Source organism: Indicator indicator, chromosome 23 (genome assembly GCF_027791375.1).
Source record: "Indicator indicator isolate 239-I01 chromosome 23, UM_Iind_1.1, whole genome shotgun sequence".
Lineage (NCBI taxonomy): Eukaryota > Metazoa > Chordata > Aves > Piciformes > Indicatoridae > Indicator > Indicator indicator.
Window position 1 is genome coordinate 11242400 of NC_072032.1, and position 20872 is coordinate 11263271.

The window sequence follows — 20872 nt, forward strand, 5'->3', positions numbered from 1 at the left end:
TGATGCTTCCCTATGAGGACATAATAACAAATCAAATGTTGTATTAGAAGATTTGCTAAAGCAGGGTAATAATAGCTGGTGCTGTGCTTTAATACTTTTACAACTATACTTAACATTTCCAGCTACAACAGGAAATTACTGGTTTCAGAGAGGAAAAAAACCTGGTAACTTAAACTCTTGTAATTTACACAAAACACTGCAACACTTACCCCTTTTTAAAAAATAGAATTATCAGTAAATATGCTTCTCAATTACTAAAGAAAAAGGTAACTGTCTAAATGCCAAATCTATGATCTGAGCTCCTTTTAAACCAGGAGACAAATTCCTAAACATATATGACAAGAAAATGTATGTCTAATATGGGAAAAGAAAGGTGAGCAATTCCTAGGTCTCTGGTTAAAAACAGAAAAGTATCTTGCCTCTAAACTGAGGTTTTCTTGGGTTTATGCATCTCTCTTATGGACCTCCACTTAGTTGTACAAAGCCTATGTGGAATTCTCTTGCCTCTCAAAGAATGGCATAAGAAGACACAAAATCTCTGATGAGCTCCTTAGAATAAAGGTACTTCACATAACAAAACCAGTCTGCTGAAACAAATAGTTTGTTCTAACACAGGAAACAATAAGAATGCATTTAGCATGATAAGTTCTCTCTGATTTATATTCAGAGAAGCAGCTGCAGTCTTTGTATTGAGTTTTCTACATACAAACAACCCATATTAAATGGGACTTTCAAATACTTTTAAACACTAACAGATTATATCATAAAAAAAAAAGTGGTTCTTGTGCATCTTTAGAAGAGAAAAGGTTAAGGGAGGTCAATGTTTGCAAGATTTTAAGTAGGTTTCAACAAAATACAAAAAGAGCAGCCAGAAGCAAACATCACCATCTGAGCACACCAAGTGCAGCTAACTATAGAAGACACAATGTCACAGGATTCTCTCCTAGTAACAAGCATGTATAAGGTAGATGTAGATGACAGGTCATTTTAAAGAAGATACATTACCCTTTGCAGATACAAAGAGCAGGCATCTCTTCAGACCACAGAAAAATTTATTACAAAGAAAAGAAATGAATACACCCAAGTTTCTTTTCAAAACAAAGATGACAGAGGACAACTTAAAGAGACAAAGATTTTTAAAAATAATATTTTTCACAGACAGACATTTCCCATTTTATTTTTTAATGAATTCTTGGCAACAAATTCCTGCAACTATTTATCATTTGATTGAACAGACCAAGATTATACTCATAGTTAGAATCTGATCCCTTCTATTAGGCACCTTATCCCTCAGACCTTTCTGGAAACAAGCACTCAAAAATGATGTTACAACCTTGTTGTACTATCTGGGAACTAAAAAATAATTGGAACAACTCTGCCTTTTGGTTTTTGCCTTTTTTAACAGGGTATCCATGAGGACACAAGGCAAAACAGGAGTATGAAAGACATGTTGAGTGTCATCTCCCCACCCTGCAACTCAAGTAAGTATATTGAAGATGTATCTAAACAGCAGGCTGTGGCATAGCAAAGTGATGACTTGAAGTTAACTTGAAATGGGTTAATCTGGGCACAAGTCCAGATGTGGCACCACAGGCCTCTGTGCAGGTGAATTTATCAGGCATGTCTATTTACTGTCTGCAACATACAGACCTCCGTAAACACACCCTTAGGGCAAGCTTAAATGTAGTGGGGATGTGAATGAAAGAACATGAAATTCTTTTATATATACTGGTCTTAAGAATGAACAGCCCAGTCCAGCAAACTAATGCCAGTCTCTTGCAAAAGCATAATCTTACAGGACTTCAATATTCTCTAATTTTACATCTTTGGTTAACTACTTTTTTGCTTGCCTTAAAGAAATGTGTTCTAAGATCACAAGCTCCTCCTGGAAAGAACAGAGTTTATTCATTATTGGTTTTTAATCCAGTCAGTCACATCCTTACATAGCTCTTATCACCAGCTGATAAGCAGTCTGCAATACCTACCAGATCACCTACTGACTAATTCTCTTCCCAGTAAACTAGGCAAATACTATCCTTATTTTTAGAGATGGGAAGATGAGACACGTATGAAAAGATCAATTTAAAGCCAGGCCTAAGATCTAAACCATAAACGTGTTGCTTTGTGCACTAAACCATCTTTCGTCTTCTTTAATGCTTGTGTTCAAGGCTTCCTAATTTTTTCCTCAACCAGAAATTTGATGGCGATTAGTTTTACTTCCTTAAGTTAATCCTGTTGATTTGAACTCAAATATCATTTTAAATAGCTATTTCTTGGAAACAAGGAGAAAGAAGAAAATGGCTGAGCCAGGAGAACACCCCCTCAGATGGAATTTTCTTGCTACATTAATTCAGTTACAAAAATCACTGGGTGGTCACAGTGACCAGCACACAGACACAGTTGAAAGCGTTTATTGAACGACACTGGGAAAGCAAAACAAAACAAACCTGTGCTCAACACAAACCATAATCCAGGATGCCCAACAACAGCTGGAATTCCAGTCCTCACAGGTACACACTGAAATGAAGTGTCTAATGAAATTTTAAATGACACAGCAATAGCATTAGGGTGACCATCTCCGAGAAACAGCAGTTCTGTTAAGTACAATAATTTAAATAAAACTGAGATAAAATATGTCATACTTATTTTGTCTCTCTGGAACTTTAGCTGCAGCATTTCTTCTCACATTCTTGAAAGTTTCTACAAGTAATAAGTGCAGTATTTCACTTTTAGGATCCAGCACCCTTCACAAGCACAGTAATTAAACGTAGACATTGAAACAAGTAAGTTTCAAGTGATAGGTCATTTTCTAATTGCCAATATTTTAGCAACACCAACAAGAAAAAAAAAGTTACATAATTTACAATCTAAAATTTCTCTCACCATTATAACACTACCCTTTAGAGGGTAGAAACACAAAATTATTTGATTCCTAATCTTGTAAAAATATTTTAACAGCACAATGATTGCGATATGTATTTTAAATGTTCATATAAACTCCTCTGGATAAATTATTTTCTACAAGCCTAACTCCAAAAAATGCATTTCTCTTTAGATTACACATTAATGGTTTTGATAGTAGTTTCTAAACCTCCCTATCAGCACTTTGCAACAAGACTTGCTGACAGAAAAGTAATAATAGACCTTGCTTTGATTCAAAATGAAAATTTTTAACGGTATTTTGAACTGTTTAAATTGATTTTCCTGAGCTACTAGTGACCAATTGATGGACTTCAATAGCTTTTTTACTAGTGACAAACTGATGGACTTCAATAGCTTTTTTCCACAAGTTAATTTCCCTTCTTATACTACTAATCTACATTTTAGGACAGAGTGCAAAAAAAAAAAAATTGTTAATTTCTAATGCAATCATAGATATTGTTTGCTTTGGTTTATATTAACAATTTCATAAACTCAAAAGAGTGTAAAAAGGATACTACAGTATTGTGATTACTGAAATTCAAAGTTAAGTATTTTTTTGTTAATGTTCTTAAGTATCTTAGTGAAGCTGTAATGTATTAAACATTCAGAAGATGGTGCTAGCCCAATATATCTGCAAGCCATGGATGGATCAGCTTTTCTTCCTATCTTTCAAATATTTTCTCTAACTTTAATGGATTACATCATCATTGAATGTATCAGCCCCTGGGCACGGCACAGTCATTTCAGTTAAATACTAAGAACACTACTAAATGATTTATCATTTTAAAATTCTCAAAGATTTAGTGGATTGGCAGCCATAAAATAGAAAGCTCACTATAATTTCCATAAACTCAACATTTTGAGATTTTAATGAAAACTCACACATTCTTAGCTCCTACCTTCAGTCACTCACACCTGTCTCCTTTTCCCATCAAGAGTTTCCAGCCACAGTTTCAAACCTACCAGTGCCAGAAGCAAAGCTCAGAAAATCTCACCAACCTGTCCCACTCCTCAGTGTTCATTCCCACCCTCATGCCACAGCACATTATTCTCTCCTCACCTACTTAGGAGACCAAGCAACTTATATGAGCTTATGAAGCTCAATGAGCTGATCCATGTTAAAAATAGGCATTTCTTTCTGCAGTGTTCTGTTTAACACAGATCAAGTCTCAGATCTGATTTCCCATGGGGCAACAGTGCCAAACTTCAGGCTGTAAGCTGGCTTCACCCAAAAAAAAATAAAAAAAAAAAATAAAAAATCAACTGATCATGGACCTGCAGCCTCCATGTGCTCAGAAGGGCTGAATTCCTTGTTAGCATTCAAAACAGCAGGCAACTTAAAGTCAGTTTCATTATTGCATAAGAAAAGCTAAAACAACTTCTTAAGGGATATTTGCAGTCTGTACTTATAGACAGAATGAAAAAAAAACCCAAACCTAAACTACTTCTCCCACCAAACACCAACAACATTTGTGGTTCTGCCAGTAATTCAAACATTCTACAGAGCCTTGCAAGCTAGGTACAGCTATACAAGTAATTGCTTTCAAAAAACCCAGAAAATCTGGAGACATGATAACATGAAACAGAAAGCTTTATTCGTACACAGCAGTTCCTAAAACAATGCCTAGGAACACATCTCATAGTACAATATTTTGTGAAGCCATGGAAATGAACTTCTAATACCAAACCTCTTCCTATTTACCTAATAATTTCTGCCAGGACTCACTCCAGCATTCTTGATGGCTGCTGCTGTATCCATATATATAAACCATTTCCACGGGTATACCTCTATTGAATTCATGCCAAGCACATGTTAAAACAGTGGCTATCCTCTCAAGTGTGATGCCTTTACCCAATACTCTGAATTATTTACTCCTAACAGAGCCAACCCAGGTCACAACCAGGGCCCTTCCATGCCTGAATCCACTGTTGCCTCCAGCAGCTGTAACAGAGACACTTAGTGCTTCTCCTACATGCCTCTCCAGGAGCTCTCCCACGACAAAAATTATAAATGAACATGAAATCATTCACTGGGATATAAAAACAAGCCTTAAATATTCAAAGATCAGGCCAAGTCAGTATTATTGTTATTACAATAAACCTCCAGCATTAAGCAATTTTAAATATCAGTTCTTCTTCCAAACTTTTTTCAGAGTGGAGGCAAGATTGGCACATATCTGAGTGAAATTACTCAGTTACTAGGCTATTTATTACTGCTTAACTGTTCCATGTGTACCAAATCCTGTTTGACAGCAGCCCAGTTCTTCTTCCATTTGGAAGCTTTTGTAACAAATTATTACCAAGCCAAACTGCTTTCAACTGGCAGTTAAAAAATTAAGAGTACAACAACTTTATAGGAAATTACTTTTTATAAGAAAAAAAAAAAAGACTGCTTAGTAAAGAAATATAACATACTTGGATAAACTGTAAAAGGAGAAATTAAAACCCAACATCTTCAGACCACTGAGAGTAAAGTTATCAGTTCTTGAATTGAGCCACAGCATTTCAAAGACTACAAAGAGCTGAATTCAAACTATTTCTGTTACAACAATAAGATGATTTCAAAGCAGACAGTAGAAGTGTGACTGTAAAAATCTCTTTCACATTTGCCAACTTACATATTTCATTATCACCTACTGGTTACCTAGGCAAAATTAAAAAAAAAACCCACAGAACTGAATTTCAATCAACACATCTGTCATTGGTTCACCTCCATTGGTTCTTGCCTCCAAGTAGAACGAGCATGTTGCTTGTTTCTTCCTGACATGAATTTCTATCATGACGTGAACATTTCTGTCCAAAGCTTCATTAGTTTAATAAAAGGCTACAATCAATTCAGATACTGAGGAAAAGCTCCAAAAGCTCTTCTGCAATGTTTGTAGCCGTTGTTTAAAAAAAAAAATCAAAAATATCAAACAGTGGGCACATCAAGATAGAATATATTGATATGGTACCTTTACAATATCAAAAAGTCTCCACTGAGCAAGAGGAACCAACTCATCAGGCTAGCTGCAAAGAACTGAACAAAGGTCACTAAGAACTTTGCCCAAGAACTAAAAAGCTATATAATACATAAAGGACCCAAATACTTTGTACACACAAAGCTGGGTTTCTTACTCTTCACAGATAGCTGTGAAGAGCAATCCAGTTCCCTCATCTTGTCTCTCACAAAAATATCAAAGAAAAAAGAAATTAAAACCCAAACCTCACACCAAAAATCAAGAACATACATGTTCAATGGAGGGGGCTGGCCCTGGAAATAGAAGTGTATTTGTATCTTTAGCAGCTTAAGCTACCACAACTGCAAACCAAATAGATGATCCTGGCTTTCCTTGTGCTGCTAGCCAAGCACTTCCAAACTTCTTTCATGCAGAATAGAAGCCATAATCCATAAGTTCATTCCAACAAGAACTCATCTCATTGTTCAATTTAGGCCAGGTCAGTGAACTGAACCAACTCTGTGTAGTGCTACCACAACTACAGTTGACAAAAGTAAAACTGGGTTAAGTCAATCATGAAGACACCTCCACAGACTGGGCTGAGTGTGGGAAATACAACACTGAGGACACAATTGGACACATCTATGCACTCCTAAAAGTCTTGACAGGATTCACTTTAGTTTGAAAATATTAAGCAAGCAAGTTTAAGGTTCAGCTGGGACTTCTTTTTGTGAACATATTAACTCTTTTTTATAAAACTTCATAACCAAAGACAATTCTAAGAGTTTTATTTTTTTAATGAAGTCAGAGAAATCAGCTACATCTGAGTTATATAAGAGTTTAGGTGCTGAAAGTGCATTTTGCCAGATCATTTGGTCAGCCATGACTTCAGTTAAACAAACCCACCCTACTTTTTAGTTAGGAATCCTCAAGGGTAAGTGGCACTTCCTTTGCTACGTTTGAAAAGGAAAGGGAGAACAAGTCAAGAACTTAACAAGTCCCTTGTAAATAACTCCAAGATATCATCTACTAAGATTTTAGCACACCCCCGCTGATGACCTAGTTTTTTGTGACTCAGTAGAGTCCTCCTCTTTTAATATACATTAAGAAGGCATGGAATTCTAACAGCCATAATTTCCATGAATTAGGATAGCAGAGACTTTAGTTAATGGTTAAAGAGTTGTCTAGGACATCATGGAGCACTCTTTGAAAAACTGGGTCACCATCATGCTTCCATTTAAAACACATTTATGAAAAGATATTAAACAACATGTTAGATTTGTAGAACTTTTCAGCAAAACAGACTTTTTTAACATAGTTTAGGCAAGCAGTGGAGCTTTCAGAAGTTGGCAGGACTGACACAGCTGAATTTGTTAGGAGCAGATACTATAAAGACTTTAAAGGCCTAAAATTAATAACTTAGGGACTACTCAGATACTCAGTGCCTCTCTCTCTATTCCACAGGCTTCTACATTACTTTCTCCAGAGATTCTTGTATTGAAAAATAAATGAGAGGGTGGAGCAACCATCAGAATTCATGTAACATTCTCTCATCTGCACTGTTTCAACCAATCAGCTACAAAGTAATTCACATAAATATAGTTACAAAACCTTAGGCACTCTAGGCAAATGGCAAGGCAGGGTGGTTTGCTGTTCTGGGGAGGGGGCAATTTGAGGGTGGAGTAGGAATTGCAACAGGAATTTGATTTTTTAAATCTAGTATTTGAAGTTCCTGTATTATCTGTGACAGTAACCTGCCTCAAGGAGCAGTGAAGAGCAGGTATTAAGGCAGGAAAATAAACTGTATAACTACAATGATCATCACTTGATATGCGTATCACTCTCAGGCTGTTAGTCGCTCAGCCTAACATCACACCTTCAGCCTGCTAGGAATACAGCTGAAACATTTCACAGCCACTAGCAGACCAGCCCTTCACAGCCATCTGCTTTTCATAACACCTTCTGAACCCATGTGCACTTCTGGCTTCTATAGCGGTGAACGAACAGAACTTCAACTTAATTATTCACAATGTGAAAAAGTAATTTCAACTGTTTATTTTAAACTTCCTGTTTAATAAAAAAAAGTATGAGATTTCCTTGGGTTTGTATTGAAAAGATGCTACAGAATTGTTTTCTATTCTCTTCTAATGCTTTTATACACCTGTTTGGTCTTTTTTCTACTGTTAAGGAACTCGATCTGTTTCGCCTCAAAGCTTTTCCATTCCCCTGGTCATTATTGCCCTCCCACATGCACTGTGTATGAGACCACCTAAACTCTTCCCAAGCCTTGAGGACAATTCTATGGTTTATACCCAGAATTCTAATCCTAGAACAGAGAGAGTTCTATGAGAGCTTTACAGTTTGGCACCAAGGATACTCACAATGTCAAATGAAATTACCTCCTTGCCATTTTGATTGTCCACCTTGTTTCTTATTTTCCTTTCAAAAATGGTAGTGGGAAGTTTTTATGGAATTCTAATGAATCAACCAAAAATGAGACATCCAAGAAATTGAAATTGATTAACAAAGTGAATTTTGTTCTTCCTTGCTAATAATGTCAAGCCATATCACACTTACACATATAAGCAGAAAATAATGACCAAATAACTTTTAAATTTTATTTTGCTACCTAACTCCTCTTCCCTAGCAGCCCATGCAAAGAAAACTTGGGCATACTGGAAAGACAGGTGTGTCAAATGAAAGCCATATTGAAACTTCCAACCCAAAACATTGAACTGCACACTGTAGGCTACACTGCCAGAGGCAAAAGTGATACTGGATGTGTAACACAAGTGTGGAAACTCCAAGGCAGGAGGTAGAAGTGTACAAAGCAACAAACACCAAGACAGACCCTTTTAGTCTCCATACCAAAGGGTAACCTGCTCAAACAGGTCACACCTGTTCTGAATGCCACCATACCTCAGGGAAGGCGTTGCAGCAATGGCATCTCACCTACAGAAAGGACCAGCTAGGACAGCCCCAAGAAAGCTGCCCATATAAACTTCACAGATACATACACACAGTTATTAGGCAACAAGCATTTGGTGCTGTAGCTCCTCCCCTCATCAATAAAGACAAATTGTTCTTGAAGGAAATTTTTGAGTTTCATTTCTCCAAAAGTTCCTTATAGTACAGAAAGTGGATTCAACAATAGTTAAAATCTGTCCTCTTTCTTTTTAATATTCAACATCTGATAAATTCCCTGCACATTTCTGTCCAGCTGGTTAGTCATATTTGGTAACTCTGACTCAAAAAAGAAATCCTATCATTAACTCAATGTTTAAGTCATAAACAGCACTATAATGCCTACAAAACCCGTGTGAGGGAAGTATTACCCCCTCCACGCTTAGCCTTGGAACTCAGGAATTTCAATGAGTGAGATCCTTCATTAGAATCAGATGAGGACAGATGTACCTACATGGTGGGTGGCAAGGGTGGATATCAGCCCCTCCAACCTCTCTAATGAGCAATTTCCCCAGATTCAAAGAAAAATTTCATTAAAAGTTAAAGAGAAATGGCAAGTTGCCTCCTATTACCACTAGCCTAACTGCCTGAGCTGCTGCTTCTATAAAACACACTTTTTTTTTTTTTTTTTTTAAAGAAAATCATTGTTAAATCCATTTGGCTGAAAGTAAAGAGCTATTGAAAAGTACAGTCAAACTGGCAGCTTGCTCTTAAAATTCCCCCCACCAATTTTATAAGTATCATTTTGCTTGTGGCTTTTAACAGCTGTTCACACACGCCTAAGCTAGATGTGAACTTTTATTTTCCCAAAACTAAATGGCAAGCTTTGAACAGCATCTAATTTTTTTGTTTGTTTGTTTTAATTAAAAGTGGAGGTTAAAAGGATCGTGGAAATGGATGATGCAGCTGTGCTGATGCTAGGGAAAAGAATTCCAGAACAAGAAGTGAGGTAGAGTAAACAGACAAAATAAGTTTCACAAAACTAAGTATGTACCACAATTAAGTGATTTTATTAGCTAATGGGAAGCTAGCTCTATGTTTCTTCACAAATGTTTTCCAAAATTAAATTAAACTGTATTTTAATAACATAATAGAAATTGACTATGTTAACCCTCAGAGCAATCCTAAAAGTAATTCCAGAATTAAGTGGTTTCACAGGTTCCAATATGATTCCCAAATACATTAAAGAACTCAAAAAGACACAGCTCAGAACTAGTTCATTAATTTTACTGGTTTGGTTCTCAAAAGAATTTAACATCTCTGCTCTGGTAGGGGGGTTGGACTAGATGATCTTTTGAGGTCAATTCCAGCCCCTAACATTCTGTGATCCCTTGTATTTAGATGTCTTCTTGGCATAGTGAAATAGTTAGAATCAGCTCTGCAATGGTACTGAGACACTAAAAGATAAAGACAGGCATTCCTAGACCTTTAAACTACAAATGCAGCTACTGGGCAACTAGGCACACATGAAAATCCTACCAGACAGAAGTCGGTACTTTTAGGAACCAGCACACTCACAAAAATTCTGCCCTCTTAGTCTAATTACTTAATACATAGCACTAGATACTAAGTTCAAACAAACAAAAAACCTACAGAAAGAAAAGAGAACAAACATGGCATGTTTTATTTCTAGTTGTACATCTTAAGTACAAAAGCACAAAATGACAATATAATAATTCAAGATATCAATACATATTTAAAGGGTATTTTCTACTAAAACCCTTAGGAAAAACATTAGAAGTCTTTTTAAGGCAGAAAATACATAGGATTATGAAGGAAATGCCACGTTAATCCATTTGGATTATACAGCCTGTAGACTGAAAGAGCTCCAAAAGAAATCTTTTGTAGTGCTCTAGTACAGCTACTTATTTAAACCAAAAGACCTTAGTAGTTCATCCATCAAGCTTACTCAGTCAGAGAAGCTGCTAGAATTCTTACAAGATGTCTAATATACTAAAAAGCAAGCAAAGTAACCCACACTTCTCAAAATATAACTGGTTTTTATTAAAAAGAACAAAAACCTCATCCATATTGGGCTGATGAAGCACTACTCCCAGAAGACCTATAAACAAAGAAAGAAAATCAACAACATCAAGAGAATTCCCTTTGCATCAAGCACAAGAGACCAGGTGTAAAGAGGAAAAAAAAATAGTACAAAAAAAAGCTCAAGAAGATGTAATTCAGCCTGGCCAGCAGAGCTTAAGAGGGGGAGGCAGGTGAAAAATTTTAGCACTGTTCGCCTCACTTGTCCACCAACATACGAGACTCAAGGATGAGGAATAAAGCATCCATAATAAATACGAACATCTGAGCTAGTCAGAACCAGAAATCCAGAATATTCTAGTCAGGTTCAATAAGAAACTCTACAACTTCAATCCTTGCCTAGGGTTCCTCTAGTACATAACCTTGTGAAACTAATCAAATTCAAATGGAAAGAAAACATAACAATTTTCATCAATAAAGCAATACTATCTGCCCAGGACAAGGCAAGTGGTTTTACAGCCTTATCAGTGTTCCCTCTGCACCTTGGTTTCCTATCTCTGACTTTGTTGAGAGACTGACTTTTTCTCCTAAGGGCAGTAGAGCTTGTGATGTTAGTGGAATCTGCACTACACTAGAGAAAAACTGAAGGCCTTTCACAATGATCTGTTCTAGTTCAGTCTGGTTCTAGATATGAAGGAAAGAGTTCAAGCGCAAAATATACGACCTATGCTGTGCAGATCAAGCCTGAGAATAAAACAGGGCTCATGGCTAAAATTCCAAACCAAATCTTGGTCACACTGGAGTCAAAGTCAGAACAGTACTGCTGATGGTGGAACTGGATGCTCAGTTTAAATTTAGGATTTTTCAGTTCTGTCTCAAAGAAGATCAAGAATATTTGAAAGCTTACCCTTGCATATCAGTCAACATGAAAAAAACAGAGAGAAGTACTCAGTGTAATCACTGCAACTAATCATTCTATGACCATTTATTTCAAAATTAAGAGATGACAGGAGTGAACATGTGTTTTGGTGACTACTAAAGAGCAAACCAGATGATTTTTAAGTAAGCTTCAATTTCAGAGAAAATATGTTCATGACATTTTTCTGTCCATCTCATTCTCTAGTGACCTGCTTCCATTATTAGTTCATTGCCATGCTCTAAGTTTAAACAGATGAAAGAAACATCAGTGTTCTTTCACTGCTTTTGAAGCCAGTGAGACCTCTTGGTACCAGTCAGGTTATGTTTATACCATGAGATTGTGATGTTGCTATAGTACTTACTATTTCATTAATAGTAATTACTCTTGCAAGTGTGTAAAGCAGACAGGCCCAGTTGCATAAGGCTCAAGGCAAGGTTTATGAACTGCAGAAAAGCATGATTAGTAGGGGGTGGGGGAGAAACATGTTTCACACTTTTATTGTAAAGAACATGAGAATCTCACAGAAACTGCCAGAACAGATGTTCATAAATTGGGCCCTTAACCTGCAGCACTTTCCAGGTTTAAAGCTATATCCACTGGTCTGTAGAACATATTCCTTTCTTTTTAATATAATTCTCCTGTTTAGTTTTTTTAATAAATAAGTTTATGACTTTAGTAGTGTTGCCAGCTGTTCAATTTTGATTTACTGTCAGAGTCTGCTTTAATATATAGTGGCTTTTGTGGCTTACCCATATAGATTACATTTTAAGCTCCATGATATCACTATAAAGCAGCTGGAAAAAGTACTGGTTGTGCTCAGAAAGCTGCATTATTGCCCTAGTGATCAACCACTCAAACATGCAATTACACCAGTAACTATTCTCTAAAAAACTTTTGAATACAGTACTCTCAAAACAAAGCTGCAGAACTTACAGTGTAAAAGGAAATCATCTTAATTTTAAAAGTCATCCACAAAACCTTGTTAATTAATAATTAGGTGATGCATTAACTGGCAATAGAGATCTCTACAATGTTTTTTCTTTATTCTTTCATTACATTGTTTCCTTCTGTTTAGCTTGAGACAACTTAAGAAATTACAATCTTTCATATTCAAAGCAACCAAACATACATGTAAACATAAAGTCCAGACTTTTTCAGTAATTGTTCCTAATTAACTTTCTAACACTACTGGTGTTTCAGTTCCTGTAGCATGACAGGAACTGAGTACAGAACATAATAAACAATGTCTAGGAAAACTCAGAACCTTTCTACAGCCTGAATTTGTATTCCACATTTTACAACTGCTTTATACAGTGCTTTCTGGAAAATTTCTTTACAGCATTGTTTACTGAATATTGCTGTGAAAAACCTGTCACTGTTCTTCATGCAATCATTTTTAACCTCACAGAATGGCAACACAACCATAAACATGCCAAATGTGCTGACAATTATGCAGATTTAATACATACATACAATGCATTCCCCATCATTCTCCTTCTGAAACCTGCCTGCACAGCTCATGCTATACCACTAAGAGAAGCTGATTAGAACACTCATTTTTCTATGTCTTCTACCATATTTTGCTCCTGAAGGATCTGACAGCAAATTATTTTGAAACACAGTAACACAGGCAGATAATTATCCTAACTCGAATCTAAAAACTTTTCTAGAACATTTTCAGGACACTGTTTCAGAATTGCATTTTCCATGCTGCAAACTCCTCTTAATCATATTAACGGAGGTTATCCATTACAATTATTCCCCTATTAATAGAGGTTAACCTACATCCTCTAAACTGAGCTGAAATAATTACTGGTTACTTACAATTAAAAAAAAAAAAAAGTTAGATTTTTATGTTTCATTGAAATAAATAGAAAAAAAAAAAGTTTTCCCTGTTGCTTAGGGGAAAACTTCTCTTCCACACTTTCTGCCCGTACAGAGTAGTAAATATATTCAATTACTTATATGCATTTCAGGGAAGTTGCAGTATACACATAAACAATATACAATTGTTAATATCAGTCTGACTCAGACTGTGAAGCATCACACAAAGATTAGATTACCAACTTATCTAGCTTTTAAATAGCACTTGTCTTTTTCCCCACTTTGAAATACTAATACTAGTATCCTATTCACACTTGAAATTTGGTTATCCTCTCTCATCAACTTCCTTCAATAATAACGTATGAGAATATATTTCCACAGTAGCTAATGGAGACATTCCTACACATCAATGTGCTGCAGTGATACAGAAATAAAAGCTTATTTCACTGTAATGATGCTTCCAGACTTCCCTCAAGTCAGGTGGTTACTTGCAGTTAATGATCTGTGACATACCACACAAGTAGTCCTAAAAAGACTTATTATCCACTGCATGTGCAACAATATTTGCTTTATGGATGGCTAAATGAATGAAGACATTCAATGTAACTGTAAAAGTAAAATCAAAAGAAAACTTACAAGTAACATGTTTTCTTTGAGTAAAAGAGCTGTGAACATTTTCCATTAATACTTAACCTTTTGCTGGAGCAGTGCAACCACATATAATGCTTGAATCCTTAAAGCCCAAGAGTTGCTCAGGGTTAACACTGATTAACTGCCCCCAATCAAATGTTGGAACTTTTAAAAATTTCACAGCACTTCACTCCACTAATGAAATCAAATTGTATTTGTCATATGGCAAAGGTGGGAGCAGGACAACTTTTTTTTTAAAAAAAAAAAGAAAAAAAAAAAAGAGAGAGAAATTCTGTGCTGTAGGTAACTTTTTCAGTCCAATAAAATAGACATGAAATTGAATGGGGTTTTAAAACTACGTATTTTATGCTGCACTGACTTCTATTAATATACTAATAGAAAAGAATAGCAAATTAACTTAACATAAGCTACAATCTAACAGTACAATATCTCCCATGACTCTCAGACTGTGCAGACATTCACACATTTTCTGTTTATAATTTTTTTCATTTACTAGACTCAGCTTTTGTCCACCATATGTCCACCGTAGATTAACTATTCCCTTAGGTACAATTAAGGGCTTTCCATTTGTTGTAAGAAGACCTAAGTATGAAGGACGCAGCCAGAAAAAACATTTCTACCTAAACCAAAAACAGAAGCACATTCAGCCTGGACTATGGTTTATGCAGCATCTTTTTTATTAGATGTATGTCTACACTGCTAAATAAACTACAGACAAAATCCATGGAAACACTGAGAGATCTCTCAGCATTTCATTTGTGTATTATTACAAAAACAGGATAAATATACTGATCTAACCTTTGTATTTAAACAGTTTACTCCTATTTCCATTTTTCAATGACATCTTGAAAGATTTTTCTAAATTTAAGCATAACTGTTAGTGAATGAGAATATGTTATTTACTGGCCCTTCTGTCACACTGGTGTTTGAGTTCCAACTACACTAACAATATTTTCCCAGCTCGTTGAACTTCATCTTAGTTCTTGGTCGGTCTTAGCAGGCAAAACTTCTATGTGCAAATAAAAAACTGAAGTGAAGCTTCAAGACTTTAAGTACAGGAAAAAGAAACCAGGTTATTCGTAGTCACTAAAACAAAAAAGCATAACTTAAGAGCTGTCTATCAGTTGGTCTAAGCCATGATTATCCTCACTTTCTTGTTAAAGCACCATATGGTCTGAATGAGAAAACATTAAATTTCAGTAAGCAGTTGGTAGAGCATCTAACCTGTCCTGGTTCAAATGAATGCAAATTCTTTGATTTTTATAGAATTCATACACCTGTTTGTCTCAGGTGTTCAACTCTAGCTCAGAAAAATCTCCAACTCAGACAAGTGGTATAACAGTAATATATCTTCTGTGCGCAAGATGTATTTATTCTTCATCCCTGTACAGAATCCTAGAATGGAATGCAATGGAATACAAGCCGAAAAGCAAGCTCAGTACTAATTAATCTTATCTGTGCTGAACATCAGAAATTGGTCTTAAGACAGGGCAGAAAATTATGATAATTATTTTTATCTTTTGAGCAGTACAACAGAGAAGATTTCCCCTTTCCAATTTTTTTTTGTTCTAACTGTAGCATGGGCCACTTAACTTTTGAGAACACCATCATAACCTATACTGTATACATGCTCCTGGAATGGCTGTAGCACTGGAAGAAAAGTCCAGAAGTTTAAAAACCTGCCTTTAACCAGCTGCTGTGTACACTGTGACTTCTCATCCAAGAGATCATTTTATCAAGGGTTCTGAAAGTAGGCTTCAAGTATAGCATGAGCTGATTTGCAACCTGATGCAACAGATATTACCACAGTAGACTGCATGAAGATTTGGGCAAGAATGGAGCACTACACCCAGATCCTCCGAGCTGTCCTGCCAGGTGTTTTCCCAGCCAATGGAATAAGTCTAACTAAATCCTATGCTAGAGCAAGAAATGTTCTTTTCTCTGTGTTATTTTCTGAAAGGTCAGCTGCTTTCTAAAGAATGACACTTATGTATCTCTGCGTGGCATATACCATGGTGCAGCAGACTTGCCCACTAGGTAATTTAACAAGCATAATTAAATAGATCACTTCAGCAGTGATGGTAGCCAACATCATTAATATCAAGCCAAGCATGACTTAGGATGAAAATCTCACAGGATAAATGCTTTCTCAGACAAGTAAGGTCACTCAAAAACATGTATGTTTCTAGGTTGCTCCCATCCCTAAACTAATAGAGAGTACATTTTCACACTGGGTTAGAAATACATTATTATGGTGAATAAATGATCATTTCACCTGGGATTTTCCCTTTCATTAATTTTTTTTTTAATTACTGGACCATGGAAGCAAACAAATCTGTAAGGCTGCAGTTTTTATTAATCTTACAAGTCTGTGGAGACAAGCATTCTATACATATTTTAAAACAGTGTAGCGTTCTACATTTATTCAAATGAGTTGGTAAATTGACCGTAGCACAGGACAAGGATTTCGTTTTAAGGGAGTCTCTACATGTAAGTAGTTTACCCTCCAATCCCAGGAGCATGTGAGAGGCATACAGGAACTTTAGTATATCAGGCAAGACTCAGAACAACAGGGGTCTTTGCATTTGCTGCTCAACCCTTGATTGCAGGTGAAGGACCTAACAAGTGCAAGCCCACAGGAAACAAGTACAGAAAACGGAGGGAAAAGGTTGAGAGGGATAAGAGAATGAATGCATGGTTCTAAATTCTAATAAGCTAGAATCTCAAAATGAGCATTAATGAAGAAATTCTCAAAGTACATCTGGGGAGACTAAGGATATAAGGCAGTAACAGTCCAAAACCAGACTGGGTATGTCCTGTTAGCAGCCAGATTCACATCAGTACACAGTACACCAAACATTAATTCATATCTGGGCTGGAAAATGTGTGCTCAGATAAGACAGGTAAAAACATTTTAGGTTGTATGTAAATCCAAGTTACAGGGTACACTAAAATGTAACCTTTAAACATCACAATGTAACAGCATACCACTTCCTGTTCTGAGATAGCATTCCAAGATCAATTAATCACAGCTAAGAAGAACAAATGGTCAACATTCTTAATTAGTGTTGATGCATTCTCCTCTGTGCCCTTATCTGTCATGACCACTGTTTAAAAATCTGAGTTATTAGTCTTTATTGAGGAGTGGATCTGGTTAGTATCTCTAAGAATAGAAATCATTCCTCCTTCCACTACACACTGGTACCTGATAATTCCTACCCCCTATATAAGCCAAAGATAACCACTGCCCTAAGACCATCTTGGTGGCTATGAATCAAAGTGAGTGTAGCTCCCATGCAACCTGGGTTAATTTTTGTTTACAATATATCCACTGAAAATGTAGGTACAACACTTGAGGAGACTGCTTATAGATTAGTGCAGAGGGAAATATATAAAGTAGTCAAGGTTGAAAGGAAAGAAAGACATCACTCATACACAGCCAAACCTCTCTAATTCACACTAACAGACAGAAGATCCATTGTGATTACTGAACTTTGTCAATACCAAATTTAAGCAAAGATCCTGTGTGCACAAAATACAATTCCTTCCTTTGGTAACTACAGTTTCATTTATACTACCCAACATGCCAAAGTATTTGATAGCAACAAATCTATAAAAGTTTTAAGTTACTGCATTGAAACAATAAGGCTCCCTCCTTGATTTCTGCTGCAAATGAAGGGATCTCAGCAACAAAGAAAAACACACTTCAAATATCTAATTTAATATGAAGGATTAAAATACAGCAATGTAAGTTACAAGGAAAGCTAAATTTAAGATTCAATGCCATCTGTAAATTTTAGGACTATCAAGATATTATGGCTTACAGTTAAGAAGAAAGAGAAAGCCTTCACTAAATTTTACAATTGCTTTTGTTGCTTACCAAACATTTATCTGTAATTGCTTTTGCATTGTGTATGGGTTTCTTATCACTTACTGAGTAAAGAAGTTGAGCTACTCTGAACAATGATTCCACCTGAAGAAACTTGTTAGTACCAGAAGCTTTATCCTTTCATAATATGCAAGACTCAACACCATGCCTCTATATGAACATAACCACTTACCTTGTTTTCTGTTTATGTAACAATAGAAGCCTGACTACAGTTACCTCTAACAGGCCATTAAAGTACTGAGGTGGAAGCCCTCCTGGATATTCTTCTATTATAGAACACAGAAAGGCAATGCACTTCTAAGAGCTTAATTTTTATCATGCTGAAATGAAAAATAAAGCAAAAAAAATGACCTCTGTAAGCAGCATCCCCTATATGCTCAGAGTGTGCAACAACATCCTCAAGGATCACATAAAAGCAATAGTCTTCTTTACACTCAGCTTCTGAGGGAAAACAAGGTATGCTATTTTCATGAAATGAAAGCTTTTTCACTATTCAGTGTCAGTCTTTATATGGCAACTCATCTACAAACCCATATTCTATTTCCAGATGCTCCCAAGGAAATATCTGGATTATATATAGTTCTAGGCATATATACAAGAAAAGTGGATATGCTTTAGGCATGTAAAAGAAATGGAAACCAGTGTCTGATTTTCTACCTTTACAGGATCATTCCAGCAAAAGAACACTATTTATCTTACACTACAGTGTATCTTGCTGTAAATATTTCATAAAATTTGCAGAACTCCAGCTAGGAAGTCCAAATTGGAGGAAAAATATAAATAAGTGAAAAATATTTTTCATTTTAATTTCAACAGAATCTGTATTATTGACTCTGGTCTGCTGGAATACAACACTGCCAATGTTATACTTTCAGAAGTGCTATTTATTTATTGTAACTCTAAGAGCTTCTCTGTTTTCTTCCAAGAAAATAAGTAGTCTTTCATAATTAATATCATTAAAAGTTACAGTACCACAGTCTCTACATTGTTTTCACATGCTGTTAAACAATACTGACCTGCTGGAGGAGCTAGGTTTTTTCAGGTTTGCTCATGATATGGACATGAACACAAATTACTTGGAAAGTTAAAAATAATAAATAAATCTGGGTTTTGTTGTTAAAACAAATATTTTTACAATGACAAAAAAAATTATGTAACTGCTTTCACCACTTTGTTTCTAACATTCCTTTATGTTGCTTTAATCATCTTTGATAGAATAAGGGGGAGACAGCCAAGATCAAGACCTCAGGTATGCTAATAAGGATGTTTCTGTAATATTTCATAGCTGGAAATTGGGGAATTTGGAGTCCAGCTAATCAGGACATTAACCACATTATGATTAAAGTCGCATGTTTTGGTGGTCAGTAGAAAACCATTATATCATACTTAGATAATCAAAAAGAGGACACATACTTAGATAATCAAGAGGACAGGTTAAAAAAAAATCCCAAAACAATACAAAATTAATAACCTCATGCAAAACTACAGACAGCATTAAAAAAAGCCTAATATGCTACTCATAAGTATTACACCTAGCGTGTAGTGTAGTTATCTGAAATAATATATAGCAGTAATTTAGCAATCTCCTAGCATATAGTATCATGAAATAGAAATTACATACAGGAATGCTTCCTAGTTTTCCATTCTAGATGCATGCCATAGTTAGATCCTGAAGACCTATCAAATCAAACATGGGTGAGAGAGATCTCTCTACTTCTGTTCTGCTCTCCAAGTAATAAAAACACAGGCAGAGAGGCTGCAGGCTAGGTAAAGCACAATGCAACAGGTCCCTCAATCAAACTGCCCAGAACTAGAATCCTGAGGGACACCCAAATATGTCATTGAAACACACAAGACAGTCTCTAGTTTCCTTTTACTACAGCTACATGCCCTGTGCCGTTGTTTCAACAGAAAGCAACATCCAGATTATTTCAATTAATTAATTAAGTATGAATAACTTACTTTTATTTCCGACCAAGGCCACAAGTGGCTGTGTTTCTGATTCTTCATTCACTTTTTTTACCACATTATGCCAGTCTTCTAAATTTTCAAAACTCTGGCTGTTGGTAATATCATAAACCAAGAGAATACCCTAAATAAAAAGATACATTTAAAATGTCACAGATTGTAAAAGTATTTTAGCACAATAAAATTTGTATCAATCAAGGATTAACAAATAATGGCATTGTATCTTTTGAGGAATAAAGGGATTCTAAGTTTTTGTAATAAATACATTTTATTACAGTCTATCTCCTGCTTCCATGTGTTCCAAATTCAGATGCCAACAGAACTACAAGGGCAGGAAAAAAATGGCAATTCAGTTAAGAGCACAATTAATTATATTAGGAATATTCCAAACTGCGTATGGTTTATGAAAAACCCAAAAAGGACTTCACACTTGCATCTCAGCTAACTTCTGACTACTTTAATACCTGCCCAAATGCCTGCACATGTATATATTTGTCCTTCATAATATAAGCCTTGCTCTAGGAAGCACATACTGATGTTATTAAATGCCCAGTGCAAAAGAAGAAACTCAAGCTGTAGAACAGGTATTGTAAAAGCTAAAAAAAAAAAACCCAGACATAAGGCTGAAAGTTATAAATGGGAAAGAGCACATGGAATGCTTCTTTCACGAGCAGCCAAGTTCTCCCAGCAGCTTGCAGAAAAGCAGAGTAGACTATCTAAACCATCTTCAGCACTGAAAAGTCTCATCAGAGCTAGATGTAAGATAAATTTAATAGAACTTGAGCATTTAAGGTTGTCCAGCTCTGTTTCTAA

The 20872-nt window shown here is 35.8% G+C and overlaps 1 protein-coding gene across 2 annotated transcripts in view; it reads right to left on the reverse strand.

Annotated features, from left to right (window-relative positions):
• Window positions 1–20872, reverse strand: part of RAB28 (RAB28, member RAS oncogene family) — a 53103-nt gene that overhangs the window by 18195 nt on the left and 14036 nt on the right. For both annotated transcript variants that reach the window (XM_054391601.1, XM_054391602.1), the window contains exon 4: window positions 20054–20183. In XM_054391601.1, coding sequence (XP_054247576.1) covers window positions 20054–20183 — 130 coding nt within the window. The remainder of the gene's footprint in view (window positions 1–20053; window positions 20184–20872) is intronic.